The sequence below is a fragment of the Protopterus annectens genome, chromosome 1.part0 (assembly GCF_019279795.1).
Source record: "Protopterus annectens isolate FY-2018-M chromosome 1.part0, PAN1.0, whole genome shotgun sequence".
Classification (NCBI taxonomy): Eukaryota; Metazoa; Chordata; order Ceratodontiformes; family Protopteridae; genus Protopterus; species Protopterus annectens.
Genome location: NC_056725.1, coordinates 1,342,305,301 through 1,342,324,317, shown reverse-complemented (window position 1 = coordinate 1,342,324,317; position 19,017 = coordinate 1,342,305,301). Strand labels below are relative to the sequence as shown.

Sequence of the window (19,017 nt, the reverse complement as noted above, 5' to 3'; positions counted from 1 at the left end):
GAGTAGATTGTGGTGTGGAGGTTGTGGATGGTGGTTTTGTTTAATTGTTTCACTTTTGTTAAAGGGTGGGGTGTTGGTTTAGGGGGAGGTATGTAGGATTTTAAATTTGGTGCATAATAGTATGCTGGAATCGTATAGGGTGGATGATGTATTAGAGAAGGTATCTGTTTTTGCTTCTGGGGAAGTATTGGATGTGGTAGATTTGTTTCTGTTTGGAAGAGGTTTTCGGGCTTTAGTGATGTGACATGTATGAGAAGACAGAGTTAGGGCAATGAGTGGGAGTGTGGCTGATTTACAGTAAAACATGCTCAGAATATAGTGTGGTAGTATGGTAATGAGTGTGTGTAATGTGTTGGGCTGGGTAGGAGTTGTAGAGTGATGAGTTATGAGAGGAATGTGTGGTAAGATTTAATGGAGGTAGTATCTGGGTTTTATGCATTGGATTATTGGAGATAGCCCCCCCTGGGGGGGGGGGGCAATGTTGAGGAATATGATCGACCTTGCTCTAGTGGCCGAGGTGGTTTGCAACACCAAGGGTTTGGAGTCCCCTTTGTCAACTGCAAAAGTCACAAATGTTCCACCCCCGTCAGAGGAAGGCAGCAACACATGAAATCACAAAATTGTTAGACGGATGAGTCACCAGGAGTTCCTGCCAGACCAGCAAGTGTGCGGAGTCTGCTCGAGATTTCTTTTGGTTCCTGAGTAAAACTGGGACCTCAGCCATCTGACCCAGTTTGTGAAGGAAACAAAATTCTGAATGGTCATCGTTCAGTCTATTTTATGTCTTTTGGGGAAGGATGACTGGATGTGATTGGTGGACCTACAAGATGCCTACTGTCAAATAAAGATGGTCAGGCAGTCCAGAAGATTCCTTGACTTTTGTTTGGAAACCACTCCTTTTCAGTTCAAGGTGCTGTCCTTTGGTCTCATCTCAGCCCCCCCCCCCCCCCCCAGGTGTTCAGCAAATGCATGGCAGTGGTTGCAGCACAGCTCAGACTGCACAAGTTCTGAATGTTCTTGTATCTAGATGACTGGCTCCTAACTGCTACCGCGAGAGATCTACTAATTCGATCCATGGGTTCCTTGCCCCAGTTACGTTTTCACCTAGGTATCAGTCAGCATGGAAAAGTTTAAGTTTACTCCTGTTCAAAATTATAGAATTCATTGGATGTCACCTTGAAGACGGCCAAACTTCCGAAATCCAGAATAATTTCTTTGAATCAGCAATCCTCCGTGCTTCTATCTCACCCCCCCCCCCCCCCAGACAGTATCATTGGATAGGAAATTGACTCAAAAATAGAAACTAAGACATTTTGGCGGGCTGCTGTACCTCCTCCAAAAGACCTGTCACTAGTGTTGTTTCCAAGGGCTCAGTTCTTGGTCCACTCCTTTCTGGCATTTACTTCTTGGAGGTCAAAGCTACTGTTAAGGGTTTATGGCTGACCAAATGTCAGATGAATAAACTTTGTTTCCACTGTTGTAGCATAGTTCTTTTTCATTGCACAGCTTATTACTAAGGGTATGATGCTCAAGTCCAGGGGTGTGATCAGTCTACTGTATTCCACACTCGACAAGCTGATCATTTAGTATAATGCCCACTTCAGTATGTACCCGTTCAAATCTTTAACACAACTTGAATGTTGACAGTGCTTTCTTACTAACAAAATAAAGGGCCTAGAGCATACAACTATGCAGATAATCTTAAAGCCTTGTCCCTCTTCTCGGTGCTATATAGACTACTGAGGGCCGATCTCTGCCTTGCATACAGGGCAGTATCAGACCCCATCCTGTCAGATATACTGCACATTTGCAAGTCCACTGGGGGAATAAACACCCACTTGAGATCTAACTCTCTTTTGTAACATGTTGGCAGGATAGATATGCATCACAGAGAATACCACTTTATTGGAATCTTCTAAAATCACAATACTTCTCTTACATTGTTCAAATGTAATCTGGACGAATGGGATGGTAATTGCAAATTAATCCCTGGTTTAGCACCCTTATGTGCTGTGGTAGCGTTGTCGCCTCATAACAAGACGTTGTCCCGTTCGATTCTCAGTTAGAGCGTCTTCTGTGTGGAGGCATACGTGTGCCTTCGTTGAAGGTTGTGCGTCAGGGCTGGTAATCCAGTACGTAAAAATCCACTACCAATCATTAGCATACCGCAGTTCCGCTGTGGCGACCCCTAACCGGGAAAAGCCAAAAGACACAAAATTGCTCATTGACAGGGTTAACATATTAATGTTCAGCTCATCTCTGGGATTTTCTTACTTAAAATATAACGGCTAAAATCCTCACGGGAATGTACTTCTAAAGATCCTCATGGATCAGTAGTCTAATAAATACTTATGAACTTATGATGTGAATTACTTATTCAGCTGGAATCCACGTTTTCCAAGTGATTGGAAGAAAAAAATGTCTGTGGCACACAGAATCTGGCAAATACTGTTTTCTTAAGACTTTGGCAAATACTGGTTTCCTAAGTCATTGGCTGATGTACTGTAGGACTCCATTCTCTTGTAAAAGCAAAGAACAGATTTCTGTTTTGAATTGCTATGTAATAACATTGAAAATGCTGCTCAATGAAGTGTTTTTGAATTAATTTTAGACGTGCACGCAGTGTTTGGAGCACTGTTATGTGGAGGTATCTTTCTTTCATTGTTTTTTTTAACCTTGCGTCCTTGATTTTGTTGATGTCAATTCCTGGACTCAGTAAGTAGCCGAGTTCTTACCTGTAAGTTGCAGGAATGAAGTGAGCAGTGAAGTACTCCCCTACTGAAAATTAATACCAGTCAGTGACTGGATCAGAAGTGTTTGCACTGCCAAGCTCTTTTCTGATGTAGAACGTTTGGGACAGAATAAAACATCACTACAACTAGTTGGATATATGAAGACTCTAGGGTTTTACAAGGAGTGTGTTTTGTATTGACCTCCATTATTTCATGTGAAGTCCAAGGTGAAGTGGTTGGTTGCCAGCACAAACTGTGTTTGAACCATTTGTTATTGCATTACTTGGAGTATTCAAGTTATCAAACTACTTAGTGAAGTTTTGTTGGGATTCTTAATTTTTTTATTTTATTTTTTGCCCCCTTGTCTGCTGACCAGGAAGCCTCCTGTGAGTTGGATGATCAGGCAATTTATTGCTTAGACTTCTAGCATTGCGACATAAGACTTAGTTGCCCAAAACAATTTATATTTAAGTGGAAAGGTATATTTAAGGGTTTCTAATGTTAGTTCTTACTAAACATTTAGAGAAAACTAACATTTAACTTTCAGTGATGACAGTACTGTTAACAGTACCAGGAAATTGAATTTGCAAGCTGAAGCAAACTGCAGGAAGTTGTTTGTTGAGACTGGAGGGTGAGTAAGCACTCAATCCTCCATTCCTTTAAAGAGCAAATCCTTGAAGTTTGTAGCGTTGGTTTAGCCTCATTGATCTTAACTGTCAGACTGTAATTGGTGAAGGCTTCTTATGGATGAAGTACCCACATACAAATGCCCATTCTAAGGTGTCTGAGGCAGGCAGCCCCTCACCACATTGTAGCTGATGTTCTTCGGGTTTCACTGTTGCAGTCATCACATTTGGTTTATCTGCTTGCAGTAGCCCTCAGTCGGCCTGATTAACAAAGTCTTGGGTCCTGCGTCGGTTGCTGTCTCATCTTCCATGACGTCAGGTAGTCAGGGGTATAAAGCATGCAGCAGACGCCATTACATCAGTCTTTCTTGCTGTGCGGTGCCCGAAGCAGAAGCAATTCGCAAGTGCCGGTCAGCCGACTCCTGAAATTTTCATTTTCGATTTTCAGAACCGAAGTCTTCAACTAAGCTAAGTAACCTGTTGGGGAAACTTTTTCTTGCTCTAAACCGATGTCAGTAAAAGTCAATAATTGTATTTCTTGTGGAAAGCAAATACCTCATAAAGCTTTTCATTCGTACTGCATTCCTTGCCTAGGCCCTGTCCACGACGTACCTCGCTGTCGGTTTTGTGCCTTATTTAAACAATGAACTATTCATCGTCTGTTTATGCTTCTAAATATTTTGGTACTCTGTTCAATTATCCAGATATGGCTTCGGTAAGCCACCCGACTACCGACATTTCGAAAAAATGCAAAGATAAAGACAGAGACAGACCGCGTAGGTCCAAAGCTGCCGACGACACTTCTAAGCTAGTCACCAGTTCGCCGGTACTCAGTGAGGCGCTTTCACAGCCCCTGATACCTGCTACTTCAGATTCGCAGGCCTCTACTAAGACCCATTCGGAGTCCGGTATACCGCGAGATGCTTCAACTGCGGAACCTGCGGATGCCTCTACCTTGGATGGGTCCGGAGCTGCTGTGCAGGCACCAGCTTCTGAGGGTGTATTCAGGCCTACTGACTTGCATATTAAACTGACACCATCTTCTTCTTCAAGGCCTAAAACTCGATCCATGCCTAAAAAACTGACGCCCTGACCGCATGGTCAGGCCTCTATGCCTAAAAAACAAATGATAAGAATGGCTGAAGACTTTATTACTTTAATCTGAGGAAGCCAACCTTCCCCCTCTGAGACCTGGGGAAGCCAACCTTCCCCCTCTAAGAGACCTAGGACTGAGTTTGCTTATGATTCTTCTGATCAGGATTCTGAAATTTCTGTTTCCTCTGATGACCAGGATTTACCCTTATCTACCTATGAGGATTCTGATGCAGAGGACTGTATTCCCTCTGCTTCCCCTCCAGAGGATTTCTCTTTTGGTGAAACCTTGTATACTCTTAGGGAGCATTTTCGCTGGGAAAGCCAGGATTACTCTGACTCTAAAAAGAGGCTTGGGGATTTCTTACTCCTGCCCCAACACAGGCCTTTAGCTATCCCTGCTATACTGAACATAGTTGATGATGCCTTTTCGGAATCTAGCTTGGCCCCTGACTCTTTACCTCCTTCTCCCAGAAAATCTGATAGATATTACAGAATTCCTGACTCTCAAGTTCCTTTTTAAAAATCCTACTGCGGATCCTGAGAACATTTCACAGGGACCCAAGGGCATTAAGGCTACTACTGCCAAAAATCCTACCCCCTTTGATAGAGATTCCAGGGCGCTGGATAGATGGGTAAGAAGGTATACACTTCTGCAACCTTGGCCATTAGGGCCTTAAACTGCCAGTTTCATGTGTTAAAGTATCAGCAGCAAATTATTGGATTGCTTAAACAGAAAATTATGTTGATTCCTGACACTGATGAAAATAAAGATTTACAGGATTTAATGCATTCTGCTGAACAGGTTGGAAAACATACTTTGCAATGTGGTTTTGATTCACTAGAGGCATCTTGCAGGGCTGCTGTCACTGGGTCTGTACTTAGAAGGCATGCTTGGTTTAAGGAGCAATCTTTGCCAGATCATGTTAAAGCTAAATTGCTGGATGCTCCCTTAAACCAAGACCGCCTGTTTGGCAACGAAGCGGAAGAAGTACTTAAAAAGATGGAGGAAAAAGCGAAATCTATGCAAACTGTTAAAGATTTCCTGCAGGTACAATCTCACAGATTTAATAGGCATTGGCCCACTAAAAATTGGTCCTTTCCTGCCTCTTCCAGGCCTTCTCAGTCCAAACCCAGAGTCAGCAGAACACCCAGGCTTCATTCCCAAGGTACTCACAGGGCTAAGCAGTGAGGGGCTCTCACTTCCAAAGCAGGGAGTGGTAAGACTCCCCCCTATGGTAAACTGTCTCAGTGACTTAACTTTAAATCTTCCAAGCTATGCACAACTGACTGTTCCCTTAGGAGGAAGGATTGCCCGGTAGGCAAAAAATTGGGAACTCATTACCCAGGACAAAAGGGTTTTAAATGTAGTTTCCCAAGGATACAGATTTCACTTTCACTCATTACCAACCCCAAACGGTTGGCCAGACCTACCCCTACATCAGTGGGCAGAGACTCAAAAGCAAATTCTTGCTCTCTTAAGCATCAAGGCTATTAACCTGTTCCAGAAGAGAAAAAGGGACAGGGTTTCTACTAAAGACTTTTTCTGGTGCCCAGAAAAGACAACTCCTGGCGTCCTATACTGGACCTCTCTATCCTAAACACTTTTTTGTTGATTCCAAAATTCAAGATGCTAACTCTCCACCAGCTGCTTCCTATGCTAGGCAAGGATGCCTGGTTTGCAACACTGGACTTAAAGGAAGCATACCTGCACATCCCAATAAGGGAATCCTGCAGAAGATACCTACGCTTCAAAGCAGGCTACATGCACTGTCAGTTCTCTGCACTGCCCTTTGGCTTATCTACTGCGCCCAGAGTATTCACAGAGTGCCTAGCTCCAGTCATTGCATTTTGCAGGCAAAGAAATATCCAAATCTATTCATACCTGGACGATTGTCTAATTCAAGCAGAAAGACAGGACATACTATTGAATTATCTGGCATTTGTACAGAAATTGCTAACTTCTCAGGGGTACACCATAAACGAAAAGAAATCACATCTTGTACTCTGCCAACAAATTGTATTCCTGGGAGCAAGCTTGGACACAACTTCCCAGATGGCTTTTCTCACGCCAGAAAAACAAGTTAATTTGACAGCCTACTTCAAACTACTGGCCACAAAGACCCAGCTGTCTGCAAGGAAAATACTGCAAGCTTTTGAGGTTCATGGCCTCGTGCATTCTACTAATTCCATTATGCAAGACTGCATATGAGGAAACTACAATGGTATCTAAAAAGCCTGTGGTGTCAGCATTCTCAGGATCTAGAAGCAATGATTCCTATCATTTCTTGTCTACAGATGGAGTTCTTTTGGTGTGCAGACGCTTGTCACCTAAACAAGGGACTGCCATTCACTCTACCCCCTGCCGCCCAATCCCTAGCAGACTCATCAGACTATGCATGGGGGGCTCACTTGGCAGGGAAGTGCATTCAGGGCAAATGGAACCCAAGTCAAATGCACCTGCACATCAATCAAAAAGAAATGTTAGCTGTACAGAATGCTCTGACAGCCTTCAAGGACCACATTCTTCCAGGACAATTCATAGTAAAGAGTGACAACACTACTGTTATGTGGTACATAAACAAGCAGGGGTGAACCCACTCCTACCCTCTCTGCAGATTAGCTATGGCTCTGTGGAACACAGCCTTGAGCTGCCAAGTGCACCTACAGGCTCAATTCCTGCCAGGAAAGCTAAATACACCGGCAGACGACTGAAGAAGAAACTTCATGGACCCACACGAGTGGAAACTGGAACCAAAGATATTCAACATGTTGAGAAACAAATGGGGGATCCCAGATATAGACATGTTTGCCTCCCCCCAGAACTACCAATTGGAAAAATTCTGCACAAGGACTCCTCACAAACAAGCTTGGAAAGTGGATGCCCTGTCCTTCACCTGGAAAAACCTGTCAGTTTATGCGTTTCCCCCTCTCCTCTCTAAGGTACTACTAAAGGTCAAACAGGACGAACCAAGGATGATACTAATTGCACCATATTGGCCACGCCGACACTGGTACCCCCTTCTACCCAGTGTGTCACTGCTGGCACCATAGCACCTGCCTCAGACCCCTGCTCTGCTGTCCCAGCAGGAGGGCCAGATTCTGCACCCACAGCTTCAAACCCTGAACCTGGCAGCCTGGTTAATTACCTGATCTCTCCGTTACCATCCCTCAGTAAGCAAGTATTGGATGTCATTCTGTTGGCAAGGAGGCCTAGTACGAGAAAATCCTATGTTGAAAAATGGAAAAGATTCTGTTCCTGGAACCAAGCTCAGGGGATGGGCACAGCAACAACCAATTTACCTCAGATTCTTCAATACTTAACTGAGATGCTGCACAAGGGCCTTTCTTTTTTTTCCATCAAAATTCATGCCTCAACCATTTCAGCTCATTACAACATAGACCCACCCCTCTTCTCTCATCCACTGCTGAAACAGGACCTCAGAGGGTCCAAAAAATTAAGACCACCCAGGAGAGCCTGTACTCCAGCCTGGGACCTTAACTTTGTATTGGAAAAACTCACTCTACCTCCTTTTGAGCCAGCTGCAAATGCAGAGGTGAAATTCCTGTCTTGGAAAAAAGCCTTCTTTTTAGCCATCACTTCAGCAAGAAGGGTGTCTGAATTACAGGCTCTCATGGCAGTGGAGCCTTTCATCATTTTTCATACGGACAGGGTGTCCCTCAGGACCAATCCCTCCTTCATGCTCAAGGTGGTATCCAGTGTGGCCCTTAATCAGTCCATTCATTTGCCAACCTTATTTTCTAATCCACAGAACAAAGGGGAGTGAATACTGCACTCCTTAGATGTGCACAGACAGCTTAGATTTTATTTGGACAAGACTAAACCTGTCAGGAAATCTGAAAAACTGCTGGTTGCATTTGCTGCAGGGGCAGAGGGGAAGGCCATTTCAAAGCAAGCCATTTCTAAATGGATAGACTATTGCATTAATTTCTGCTATAAGCACCATGGAAAACCTACCCCACAGGGGATTAGACCACATTCAACCAAGGCTGCATCTACCTGTGCAGCCTTTCTCAGAGGTGTCCCTACCAGGGACTTCCTAGAAGCTGCTACCTGGAGTTCTGTACATACCTTCACCAAGCATTACCATTTGCCAATTTTCTCTAAATCCAGAGCTGGCTTTGCCACTGCAGTCTTGCAGGGCCTTATAGCTGGTCCTAATGCTATCTAATTACCTCCTCCCATCCTTAGCTTTGGGAGTCTACCCAAATGTGATGACTGCAACAGTGAAACACAAAGTACATAATACAGTTGTGTACACTTACCATAAATGTAGATGTTCAAATGTATTCACTGTTGCAGTCCTAGTTACCCTCCCTCCAGCCCCCTGAATTCTACTGGCTGTACCTCTATTCTTGCTTACTATGTTTAAAGATTTTTGGTGTATTTGCTTTTTTGTTGGAGGTGTAACCTTATGTATATATAGTTTCATAGTTTCATAGTATAGTACTAGGCTATCTGCCCTAGGGCATTTATAAGCCTAGCCAAAGTGTATGTGGCTTTCGCCACCCCACGTAATAATACAAAAGTGTACAAATTAAATTTAGTTTACTGTGCTTCTGTCTAGTAATGACACAGAGATGACCCCCGGGGTAAACCTACGATCACCCATCCATTCGTCAAGATTTCTCTTGAAGAGAGTCAGTGAGGGGCTCTGCCTAACATGGACTGGGATCCTGTTCCAGAGTGCGTGAAGCCTCTGGGTTATGAATCTGTCCCTCCAGCATGTCCTATTCATATTTGTGCTGAGGTTTAGATCTTTAGCTTTCGTGGCTGTGATGGATTTGGATTTTTTGAGGTGGAGCATGTCCATTAATTCCGAATTGGACATGGCCTTGTACGTCGGGCACAGATCACCTCTGAGCAGGCGGTATGCTACTGAATAGAGCTGGAGCTTTTTTAGTCTGGCAGCATATGACATATGTTGGAGACCCTTGATCCTCTTGGTAAGGTACTTTTGGGGTCTCTCCAGCTGCTGCAGGTGCCGGGTGAGGTACATACCAAATGGGGCATTGTACTCAATCATGGGCCTGATAAGGGAGGAATATAAGGGTACAATGACATCCTTTGATCTGGATGTGAATCCCTTCATGATAAGGTGGGCAAGGTAGAAGGTCTTTCTAACCACTTTGGCGACGTGGGTGTCAAATGAGAGGTCACTGTCAACTTGGGTCCCCAGGTCTCTGATTACTTTTTCCGTACTTAATGGATTACCACCTATGTGGTACTTTGTGGGTACTTTGCTTTTTCCAAAGGGGATGACTATACATTTTTTGGCATTTAGTTTAAGGCCATGACTCTGGCACCAGTCGTCTGTTTCTGTGAGGCCCTTCTGAAGGATGTATGTGTCAGCTGGTGTATCGACTATGGCGCCTAGTTTGCAGTCATCTGAGAACTTTGTCAGCCACAACCCCCCTATGTTTGCCTGCACATCTGAGAAATAAATGCCGAACAAGAGGGGTCCCAAGACAGAGCCCTGTGGGACTCCACTTGTGACTGGCTTAGAGTCTGACATAGCTCCAGCTATTCTGACTTTGTGGGTTCTGTCCTTTAGCCAGTTTGCAACCCATCTTGTGACAAACGGGTTTACATTTAAGCTGTTGAGCTTGTCTATGATACCTGAGTGGGGTATTGTGTCGAAGGCTTTTGCCAGATCCAGGTAGGCTGTATGAACTGCTTTGCCTTCATCGATGGCTCTAGTGACTGTTTCAAAAAAGTCCACCAGGTTTAAAAGGCAGGATCTGCCTTTTACAAAGCCGAACTGGGTAGGGTCAATTGTCTGTAGGTCCCCGATGTCTTTGTTTGAGATCCATAATGATCCTTTCCATAGCTTTGCAGACCAGGCTGGTCAAGCTTATGGGGCGGTAGTTTCCAGGGTCTGTAGAGGTGCCACCTTTGTGGAGTGGGACCACTGTTGCTGTACGCCAGTGTTCAGGGACATATCCTGTAGCAAGGCTAAGATTAAACAATGTTCTTATGTGCGGGTTTAGCTCCTCTAGGAGTTCACGTAGCACGCAACCCGGGACACCGTCTGGTCCCATGGATGCTGTATTTTTAGGTTTGCTGAGAGCATCTCTCACCTGGACATCTGAGATGTCAGAGAGGATGCATTCAGCTGAGATAATTATTTCATCTTTTGGGGGAGAGGGAGGGGAGAAATTTGCACTGAACCTGTCTGCCAGTATGTTGGCAGTATCTGTGGGTTCAGTGTATTTTTTGCCGTTATGAACTAACTCTGAGCATATCTGAGGGTTTCTGCCCAGGTTTCTAACATAACTGAAGAAGGCCTTGTGGTTATCTTTAGTGTCCTTAGCGATTTTTCTCTCAAAGTTGGCCTTTGATGATTTTATGAGCGAACGTAGTTTTTTGCTAGTGCTGATCAAAGATGCCTTCCCTTTATGGGATTTTGCTCTGTCTTGCAGTAGCTTCCTTCTCTTGTTATAAAGTTTGTTTATGGCTGGGGTCCACCAAGACAGGACGCCTGTCTTTGGTGGAAAGGGACTTGGTTTTATTTGGGATTGCATGATCCATGCATTCTTGGAGATGTCCGTAGAAAGCATTTGTGAAGGATTCAGCAGTGTGGGATGTGGTTTCCACTGGCCCAGGGGGCTTGAAGGATACCATTTCAGTCCTAAGGAGTGTAAAGTCGGCTTTTGAGAAGTTTCTCACTGTGGTCTTTTGTGCTGGGGGTGGAGGTGGGATATGAATATCTAGGATTATTAGTTTGTGGTCTGATCTCACTAGTGAGGGGTATACTTCCGGTGTTGAGCATTTTGTCCCCATGTTTGTGATGATCAGGTCAAGTATATTATTTCCCCTTGTGGGGGAGGTGACTAGTTGTTCCATCGCATTTGAGTTGATGAATTCCAGGAACCTTTGGGCTAGGGTGTTGGGGCTTGAATAATGTAATTGCTTCCCATTATGGGGCACCTGACATCTGGTGCAAGAAAAACTGATGTAATGGCGTCTGCTGCATGCTTTATACCCCTGACTACCTGACATCCTGGAAGATGAGACAGCAGCCCACGAAGGACCCAAGACTTTGTTAATCAGGCCGACTGAGGGCTACTGCAAGCAGATAACCCAAATGTGATGACTGCAAAAGTGAATACATTTGAACATCTATATTTATGGTAAGTGCACACAACTGTAGTTTTCCTCTTCATGCGTGTATCTGTGCTTGGTCTGCATTTTAAAAATAAAAATTATTTAACATTTTTTTTCTATAACTTTTAATATTTTTTTTATTGAAGGTCATTGCTCGCCTCCATGTACTGACCCGCATAATGGCAAATGTTAGCAGACTGTCACTATGACATACTCCATTACTTGACTGAATGCATCCCTAGCTGTACCAGTGATGTGATGCTGTGTGCAGTCTGTTTAACTAATGGAGATCAGCATGGAATGAGCCTAATAAAGCATAGCCATATTAATCAGCACATGGAACAATTGTCGAGCTCCAGGAACACAAATTAAAAATTAGAGTCAATTTTAACAGTGCTTTTTATTTTTATCTTGCAGAACTTTATTATATACATTTGCCTGTGCCTGCTGACTGTCGGCTTCTATGAGCCATAGCAGTCCCAGCCTGTCTAGTACCTCAAATTTCATAGGACCACCAATTTCTGGAGAGGGCCATCATTCAGGCAGCCTTGGAGTAGTTTGTGCCTCTCCCTGATTTTAGATCTGCATGACTTTGAGGGGGCAGCGAATGCCTTTGACCCAGCAGACAGGCTGTGTTTTAGGATTGAAGCCTAATGGTCTCTAGGGCCAGGAGTCTTTTGGAGTCCTCACCCTCTGTCCAGCTACAACATTTAGATGTAGATGAAGAGGGTATTTTGCCTTATGGCCCTAGACCATCTCTTTGGCAGCCGATGGACACTTCTAACCAGAGCCCCTTCTTCACCCACCCACAATATGTGCATGTTCTCGCCCACCACATTAATCAAGGACTACTGTCATTAGATTTGTAGACCAAGCCCATGTCCCTGGTTTATTCTACATTACTGCCACCTTTGTGCCTCCAGTTCCTGGTTGCCAGTAAAGTTAGTAACAAAAACAGGTCCCCCCTTCTGGATGGGAGAGTTGACATTGGTCATTCACATTCACCCCTCCCCACCATGGCTCCACTACCCCCAGAGATCCTTCTCGAAGTTTTAGTCAGGGCTTTCTCCCTTTGTATCACAGGTGTAAGTACATAAAAAGCAGAACATGTGCAAATTTTTGCTCTTTAAGGGAAGTAGCACCTGAGTGGCAACTGTCCTTGTCATATATGAGGACATGTGCGGCTCCATTGATGGTGTTTCAGAAGTGAACATTTCACAGGTAACATCAGCTAGAAGATTCCCCCAGCTACTTTTTCATTTGTATGCTGTTGAGGTAAATATTCGGTCAGTTTTGAAAACTTGGCAAGAGTGTTTGTTCCATTGGGGTCAGTTAAATGGATAGGCAATACTGGAGGCGGCTTCTGGGACCATTGTGACAGGGTTATTTTTCATTAACATGTTAAGTTTATTTATGGAAGCATGTCAGGAGGAAAAGCATAATTTGTAGTAAAAGGGCTCATTCTGCGGAGTAGAGAGGAAGGAGCCGTGCTTATGACCTAGGTGACCATGGTTTAATTAATGGCCCCAGCACTAGAGATGGCAATGAGTGGAAGAATCTGAATGAAGGGACTAAGCCCACTCACCTCTCTCTTAGGGGAAGGACAGGTATGGTTTGCTAAGGAGGAGTTTAGCTGCCATGTTGATGTTACTAGGAGCAAAGCAGATTTCATGCCAGCTCATAAATGCTGCAGTAGGAGGCAGCTTGCTATTGTGGAGGGGGAGCGTGGCCTTGTAGTGCCCCACGGCATTTCCACACTCCTTGAAGGTGGGGCACTCAGGTATGTCACCGTGGAGTTAGGAGTGCTCATCTCTCTAGTCAGTCTCCTTGAGAGGAAGCCTGGAATGAGCACATGAGGAATGTAGGACTTGATCTGTTCATTTGCAGGGTGACATTCTTTATTCAGCCAACCCAGGCTTCACTGCTGCAGCCAAAGGGGAATGGTTGGCCCAGCTGGGTTGCTTAGAGAAGAAAAGCTGATAGTGAAGGAGCACTAAGACAAAAAAAAAAAATAAAAACAAAAATAATGTAAAGGGGGTGTGGGAAAAGCTTCAAGCTTGAACTCATCTATTTAACACATTCCTCACTTTGAGTTTTTTTAGACTAAAATCCTGATGTTCTTCGTGTTTCACTGTTGCAGTCATTACATTTGGGTAATCTGCTGGCAGGTTGCCCTCAGTCTGCCTGAATTCCAAAGTCTTGGGTCCTGCGTCTGTTGCTGTCTCCTCTTCCATGACGTCAGGTCGTCAGGGGTATAAAACAAGCAGCCGACGCCATTTTCTTTAGTCTTTCTTGCCGCGTGGTGCCCAAAGCAGAAACAGTTCGCAAGTGCTGGTTGGCAGACTCCTGAAATTTTCGAATTTGAGTTTCAGAACCGAAGTCTTCACTAAAGCGAAGTACCCTGTTGGGGAAACTTTTTTCTTGCTCCATTCCGATGTCAGAAAAAGTTAATAATTGTATTACTTGTGGGAAGCAAATACCTCATAAGGATTTCCATTTATAGTGTATTCCTTGCCTAGGCCCAGATCACAACATGCCTGGCTGTCTGGTTTGAGCTAGATTTAACCAACACACTAAAGCGTCTGTATATTTTTGCCGCACAATATTTTGGAAACAGATTTAACTATCCTGAAATGTCGTCAGATAGCAATCCGACTACCGGAGTACACAAAAAAATGCAAAAACAAAAAGGACAGAGACAGACCGTCGAGGTCCAAAACAGACTACGAAGCTTCTATGCCAGTCACCGGTTCGCCGATACTCACTGCTGACCCTGAAACTATTTCACAGGGTCCAAAGGGAGTTAAGGCCTCAACAGCAAAAAAATCCTACCCCCTCTGACAGAGATTCAAGGTTACTGGACAGATGGGTAAAGAAAGTTTATACATCTGCAACCTTTGCAATTAGGGCCTTAAACTGCAAGTTTCATATGCCCAAGTATCAACAACATGTTATGGGATTGCTGAAACAGAAAATGATGTTGATTTCTGAATGTGCAAAAAATAAAGAATTGCAGGACTTATTGCATGCAGCTAAACAAGTTGGAAAGCATACCTTGCAATGTGGTTTTGATTCCTTAGAGGCCTCCTGCAGGGCCGCAGTTACTGGATCTGTGATTAGGAGGCATGCCTGGCTAAAAGAGCAAAATTTGCCTGATCATGTTAAAGCTAAATTACTGGATGCACCTTTACAGCATGATACTCTGTTTGGTATTAAGGCAGAAAAGGTTTTAAAGAAAATGGAAGACAAAGCTAAGTCTATGCAAACTGTAAAAGACTTCTTACAAGTGTAGCCACCAAGATTCAGTAGACATTGGCCTACAAAAAATTGGTCCTTTCCTGTGTCCGTCAGAGCTCAAAGGGGCAAATCCAGACGCCCTAAAGGTTCTAGATACCAGGCACAAGATTCTTACAGGTCAAAGCAGTGGGGTGCTTCTACCTCCAAATCTGGAGGAGATAAAGCGCAACCCTACAGAAAACAGTCCCAATGACTTCCCTCTGCCATCACCAAGCACTTGCCTTTTGGCAGCACCCTTAGGGGGGAAAGTAGCACTTTTTGCTCAAAATTGGCAGTTAATAACTCAGGACAAGTGGGTGCTAAACACAGTATCACAAGGATACAGATTCCATTTCCATACTCTGCCAATGGCAAATGGTTGGCCGGATCTGCCAAAAAATCAATGGGCAGAGGCACAGAAATGGGTTACGTCCCTCATGGGGCTATTCAGCTAGTACCAGAACAGGAAAAAGGGCAAGGTTTTTACTCAAGACTGTTCTTGGTACCCAGAAAGGACAAGGCCTGGAGGCCAATACTGGATTTATCAATTTTGAACAAATTCCTGGACATTCCAAAATGCTAACTTTGCAGCAGCTTCTGCCCATGCTGGGCAAGAATGCTTGGCTGGTGACATTAAACCTAAAAGAGGCATACCTGCATGTCCCAATAAGGGAATCGTGCAGAAGATACCTCCGTTTCAAGGCTGGCTTAATGCATTACCACTTCTCTGCACTGCCCTTTGGTTTATCTACATCGCCCAGGGTCTTTACAAAGTGCCTGGCACCAGTAATTGCCTTTTGCAGACAAAGAAGTATATAAATATATCCTTGGACGACTGTCTCATTCAGGGAGCAAGGACATTCTTCTTCAGCACCTGGCATTTGTGAAAAGGCTTCTAACATGCCTAGGGTACACAATAAATGAAAATAAATCACAACTGGTACCCTCTCAAAAGATAACATTCCTGGGTGCAAGCTTGAATACAACTGCACAGATGGCTTTCCTCATGCCAGACAAACAAAGGCAACTGACTACTTACTTCAAACTGATGGCAACAAAAACCCAGTTATCTGCAAGACAAACTCTGCAGGCTTTGGGGTTCATGGCATCCTGCATCCTACTGATTCCATATGCAAGACTGCATATGAGGAAACTTCAGTGGTACCTAAAAAGTAAAAAGTTTATGGAGTCAACATTGTCACAGTCTGGAAACAATGATTCCTCTCATTCCCTGCCTACAACAGAAGTTTCTATGGTGGGCAAAGGCATGTCACCAAAACATGGGACGGGCCTTCACTCTACCCCCTGCCAGCCAAACCTTAACAACAGACTCATCAGATTATGCATGGGGGGCCCACCTGGCAGGAAGTTGCATTCAGGGCATATGGACCCCAAAACAAATGCATCTGCATATCAACCAAAAAGAGATGTTAGCTGTTCAAAATGCCCTGACAGCCTTCAAGGACTTACTTCATCCAGGACAACTACTGATAAAGACGGACAACACCATGGTTATGTGGTATATAAACAAGCAGGGGGGCACGCACTCATACCCCCTTTGCAGACTAGCCATGGCACTGTGGGACACAGCTTTGACTTACCAAATACATCTTCAATCTCAGTTCCTGCCAGGAAAACAAAATACTCTGGCAGACGATTTAAGCAGAAACCTTATGGACCCTCACAAGTGGAAGCTAGATCCACAAGTCTTCAGCATGATAACAAAGAAATGGGGGAGCCCGGACATAGATCTATTTGCCTCTCCTCAAAATTATCAATTGAAAAGATTCTGCACAAGGCTTTATCACAGACAAGCATGGAAAGTGGACGCCAATCAGTTTACGCCTTTCCTCCTCTGCCTCTTCTTCCCAAGGTCCTACTAAAAGTCAGACAAGAGAAACCAAAAATGATACTAATTGCCCCGGACTGGCCCTGCCAATACTGGTACCCAATCCTAAGGAACTTGTCTCAATACCCAGCTTGGACCTTACCTCAAAGACCTCAATTATTGTCCTAGGAAAACAACCAGATCCTGCACTATCAGCTCCAAACACTGAACCTGGCAGCATGGCTAATCAGGTAGTTATGCAAACAACACCTCTCCGTAAAGCTGTGATGGATGTAAGTTTGGAAGCCAGAAGGCCACGTACTAGAAAATCTTATGCTGATAAATGGAAGAGAGTCTGTGCTTGGAATCAAGCACAAGGAACTGATGCAGCAAAACCAAATATTCCTCCGATATTACAGTACTTGACTGAGATGCTTGACAAAGGCCTATCTTTCTCATCAATAAAAATCCATGCCTCTGCCATTTCGGCTCATTACAATACAGAGCTACCAATTTTTTCTCATCCTTTACTAAAGCAATATCTTAGAGGAGCCAAAAATGTAAGGCCTCCCAGAAGATCACGAATACCTGCATGGGACCTCAGTTATGTGTTAAGCTCACCCCGTCTCCTTTTGAACCAGCTGCTACTGCAGATCTAAAGTTCTTATCATGGAAAACAGCTCTGCTCCTAGCAATTACTTCAGCAAGAAGAGTCTCAGAGCTACAGGCCCTCATGGCTGTGGAGCCTTTTATCATATTTTACCCAGACAGGGTGTCTCTGAGGACCAATCCTTCATTTATGCCCAAGGTGATTTCCAATGTGGCTCTTAACCAAACTATTCATCTGCCAACCTTTTATCCAAATCCACAGAACAAGGGGGAGAAAATTCTGCATTCCTTCGACGTACACAGACAGCTAAGATTCTAATTGAGCAGGACTAAAGCTCTAAGAAAAACTGAGCAATTACTAGTGACATATGCTGCAGGATCAGAAGGAAAGGCTATTTCAAAGCAGACTATTTCAAAGTGGATAAGCCACTGCATTCGTTTCTGCTACTTACACCATGGCAAACCTTTGCTCAAGGGCATTAGGTCTCATTCCACCAGAGCTGCAGCTACTTCAGCAGCTTTTCTCAGAGGAGTACCAACCAAAGACATTCTAGAGGCTGCTACTTGGAGTTCTGTTCACACCTTTACAAAGCATTATCATTTACCTCTCTACTCTAAGTCCAAGGCAGGCTTTGCCACTGCAGTTCTGCAGGGCCTTATAGCTTCCCCTAATGCTGTTTAGCTCCAGCCTCCCATCCATAGCTTTGGGATTCTACCCAAATGTAATGACTGCAACAGTGAAACACGAAGAACATAGTACAGTTGTGTACACTTACCATAAATTTAGATGTTCGAGTGTATTCACTGTTGCAGTCCAGGTTACCCTCCTGCCATTCCCCCTTTCATTCTGGAGTTTCTTTCCTTCACTCTCTTCTACAACCTATGTGGTGTATTTGCTTTTAGATGAACGTAGTTTGTATTGTTGCATGTATATATATTTTTGCTAACTTTTTGGGGCACCTGACATCTGGGGCAAGAAAAACTAAAGAAAATGGTGTCGGCTGCTTGTTTTACACCCCTGACGACCTAACATCATGGAAGAGGAGACCGCAACTTACGCAGGACCCAAGACTTTGGAATTCAGGCCGACTGAGGGCAACCTGCCAGCAGATTACCCAAATGTAATGACTGCAACATTGAATACACTCGAACATCTACATTTATGGTAAGTGTACACACCTGTACTTTCTTATGCCACTGAAACCTCATGTAATATAGCTTTTAAAATATATTAACAGCAGTATGTTAGCTAGGTTAGATACCCTTAAATATTGTTTTCTTATTGCTGTACATTTGAACCATGGTAAAATGCAGCAGAGTTCTGAGTAACTAAAGTCATTTTTGTGTTTTTGTTCATAGCTTCTTAGAGAGTTGAAGCATCCGAATGTGATAGCATTACAGAGGGTTTTCCTTTCTCACAGTGACAGAAAAGTGTGGCTTCTTTTTGATTACGCAGAACATGATTTATGGGTAAGCAGTAACTTATGTACTAAAATATGTTCATGTGTCTTCTTCCAGAAAGTGATGTGACATTGTTCCTAGAGTAATTAGCAGAACAGCCCACCAGTAACTATTAACCTATGAACCTATCTGGAAGGAAAATTCTTTATCACTTCTGTGTAACAGAAGAATGTCCAACACTGGAAGCTTATTTTTTTTTTTATTTAATGATAAAAACTGATCAATGGTCTTTAAGAAACCTGGTATACCTATACATTGGATGTA

At 43.9% G+C, this 19,017-nt stretch overlaps 1 protein-coding gene across 3 annotated transcripts in view; it reads left to right on the top strand.

Moving 5' to 3' along the window:
* The window catches only part of CDK19 (cyclin dependent kinase 19), a 1,741,514-nt gene that overhangs the window by 304,991 nt on the left and 1,417,506 nt on the right, over nucleotides 1-19,017 (top strand). For all 3 annotated transcript variants that reach the window (XM_044066618.1, XM_044066628.1, XM_044066639.1), the window contains exon 3: nucleotides 18,652-18,762. In XM_044066618.1, the coding sequence (XP_043922553.1) occupies nucleotides 18,652-18,762 (111 nt within the window). The remainder of the gene's footprint in view (nucleotides 1-18,651; nucleotides 18,763-19,017) is intronic.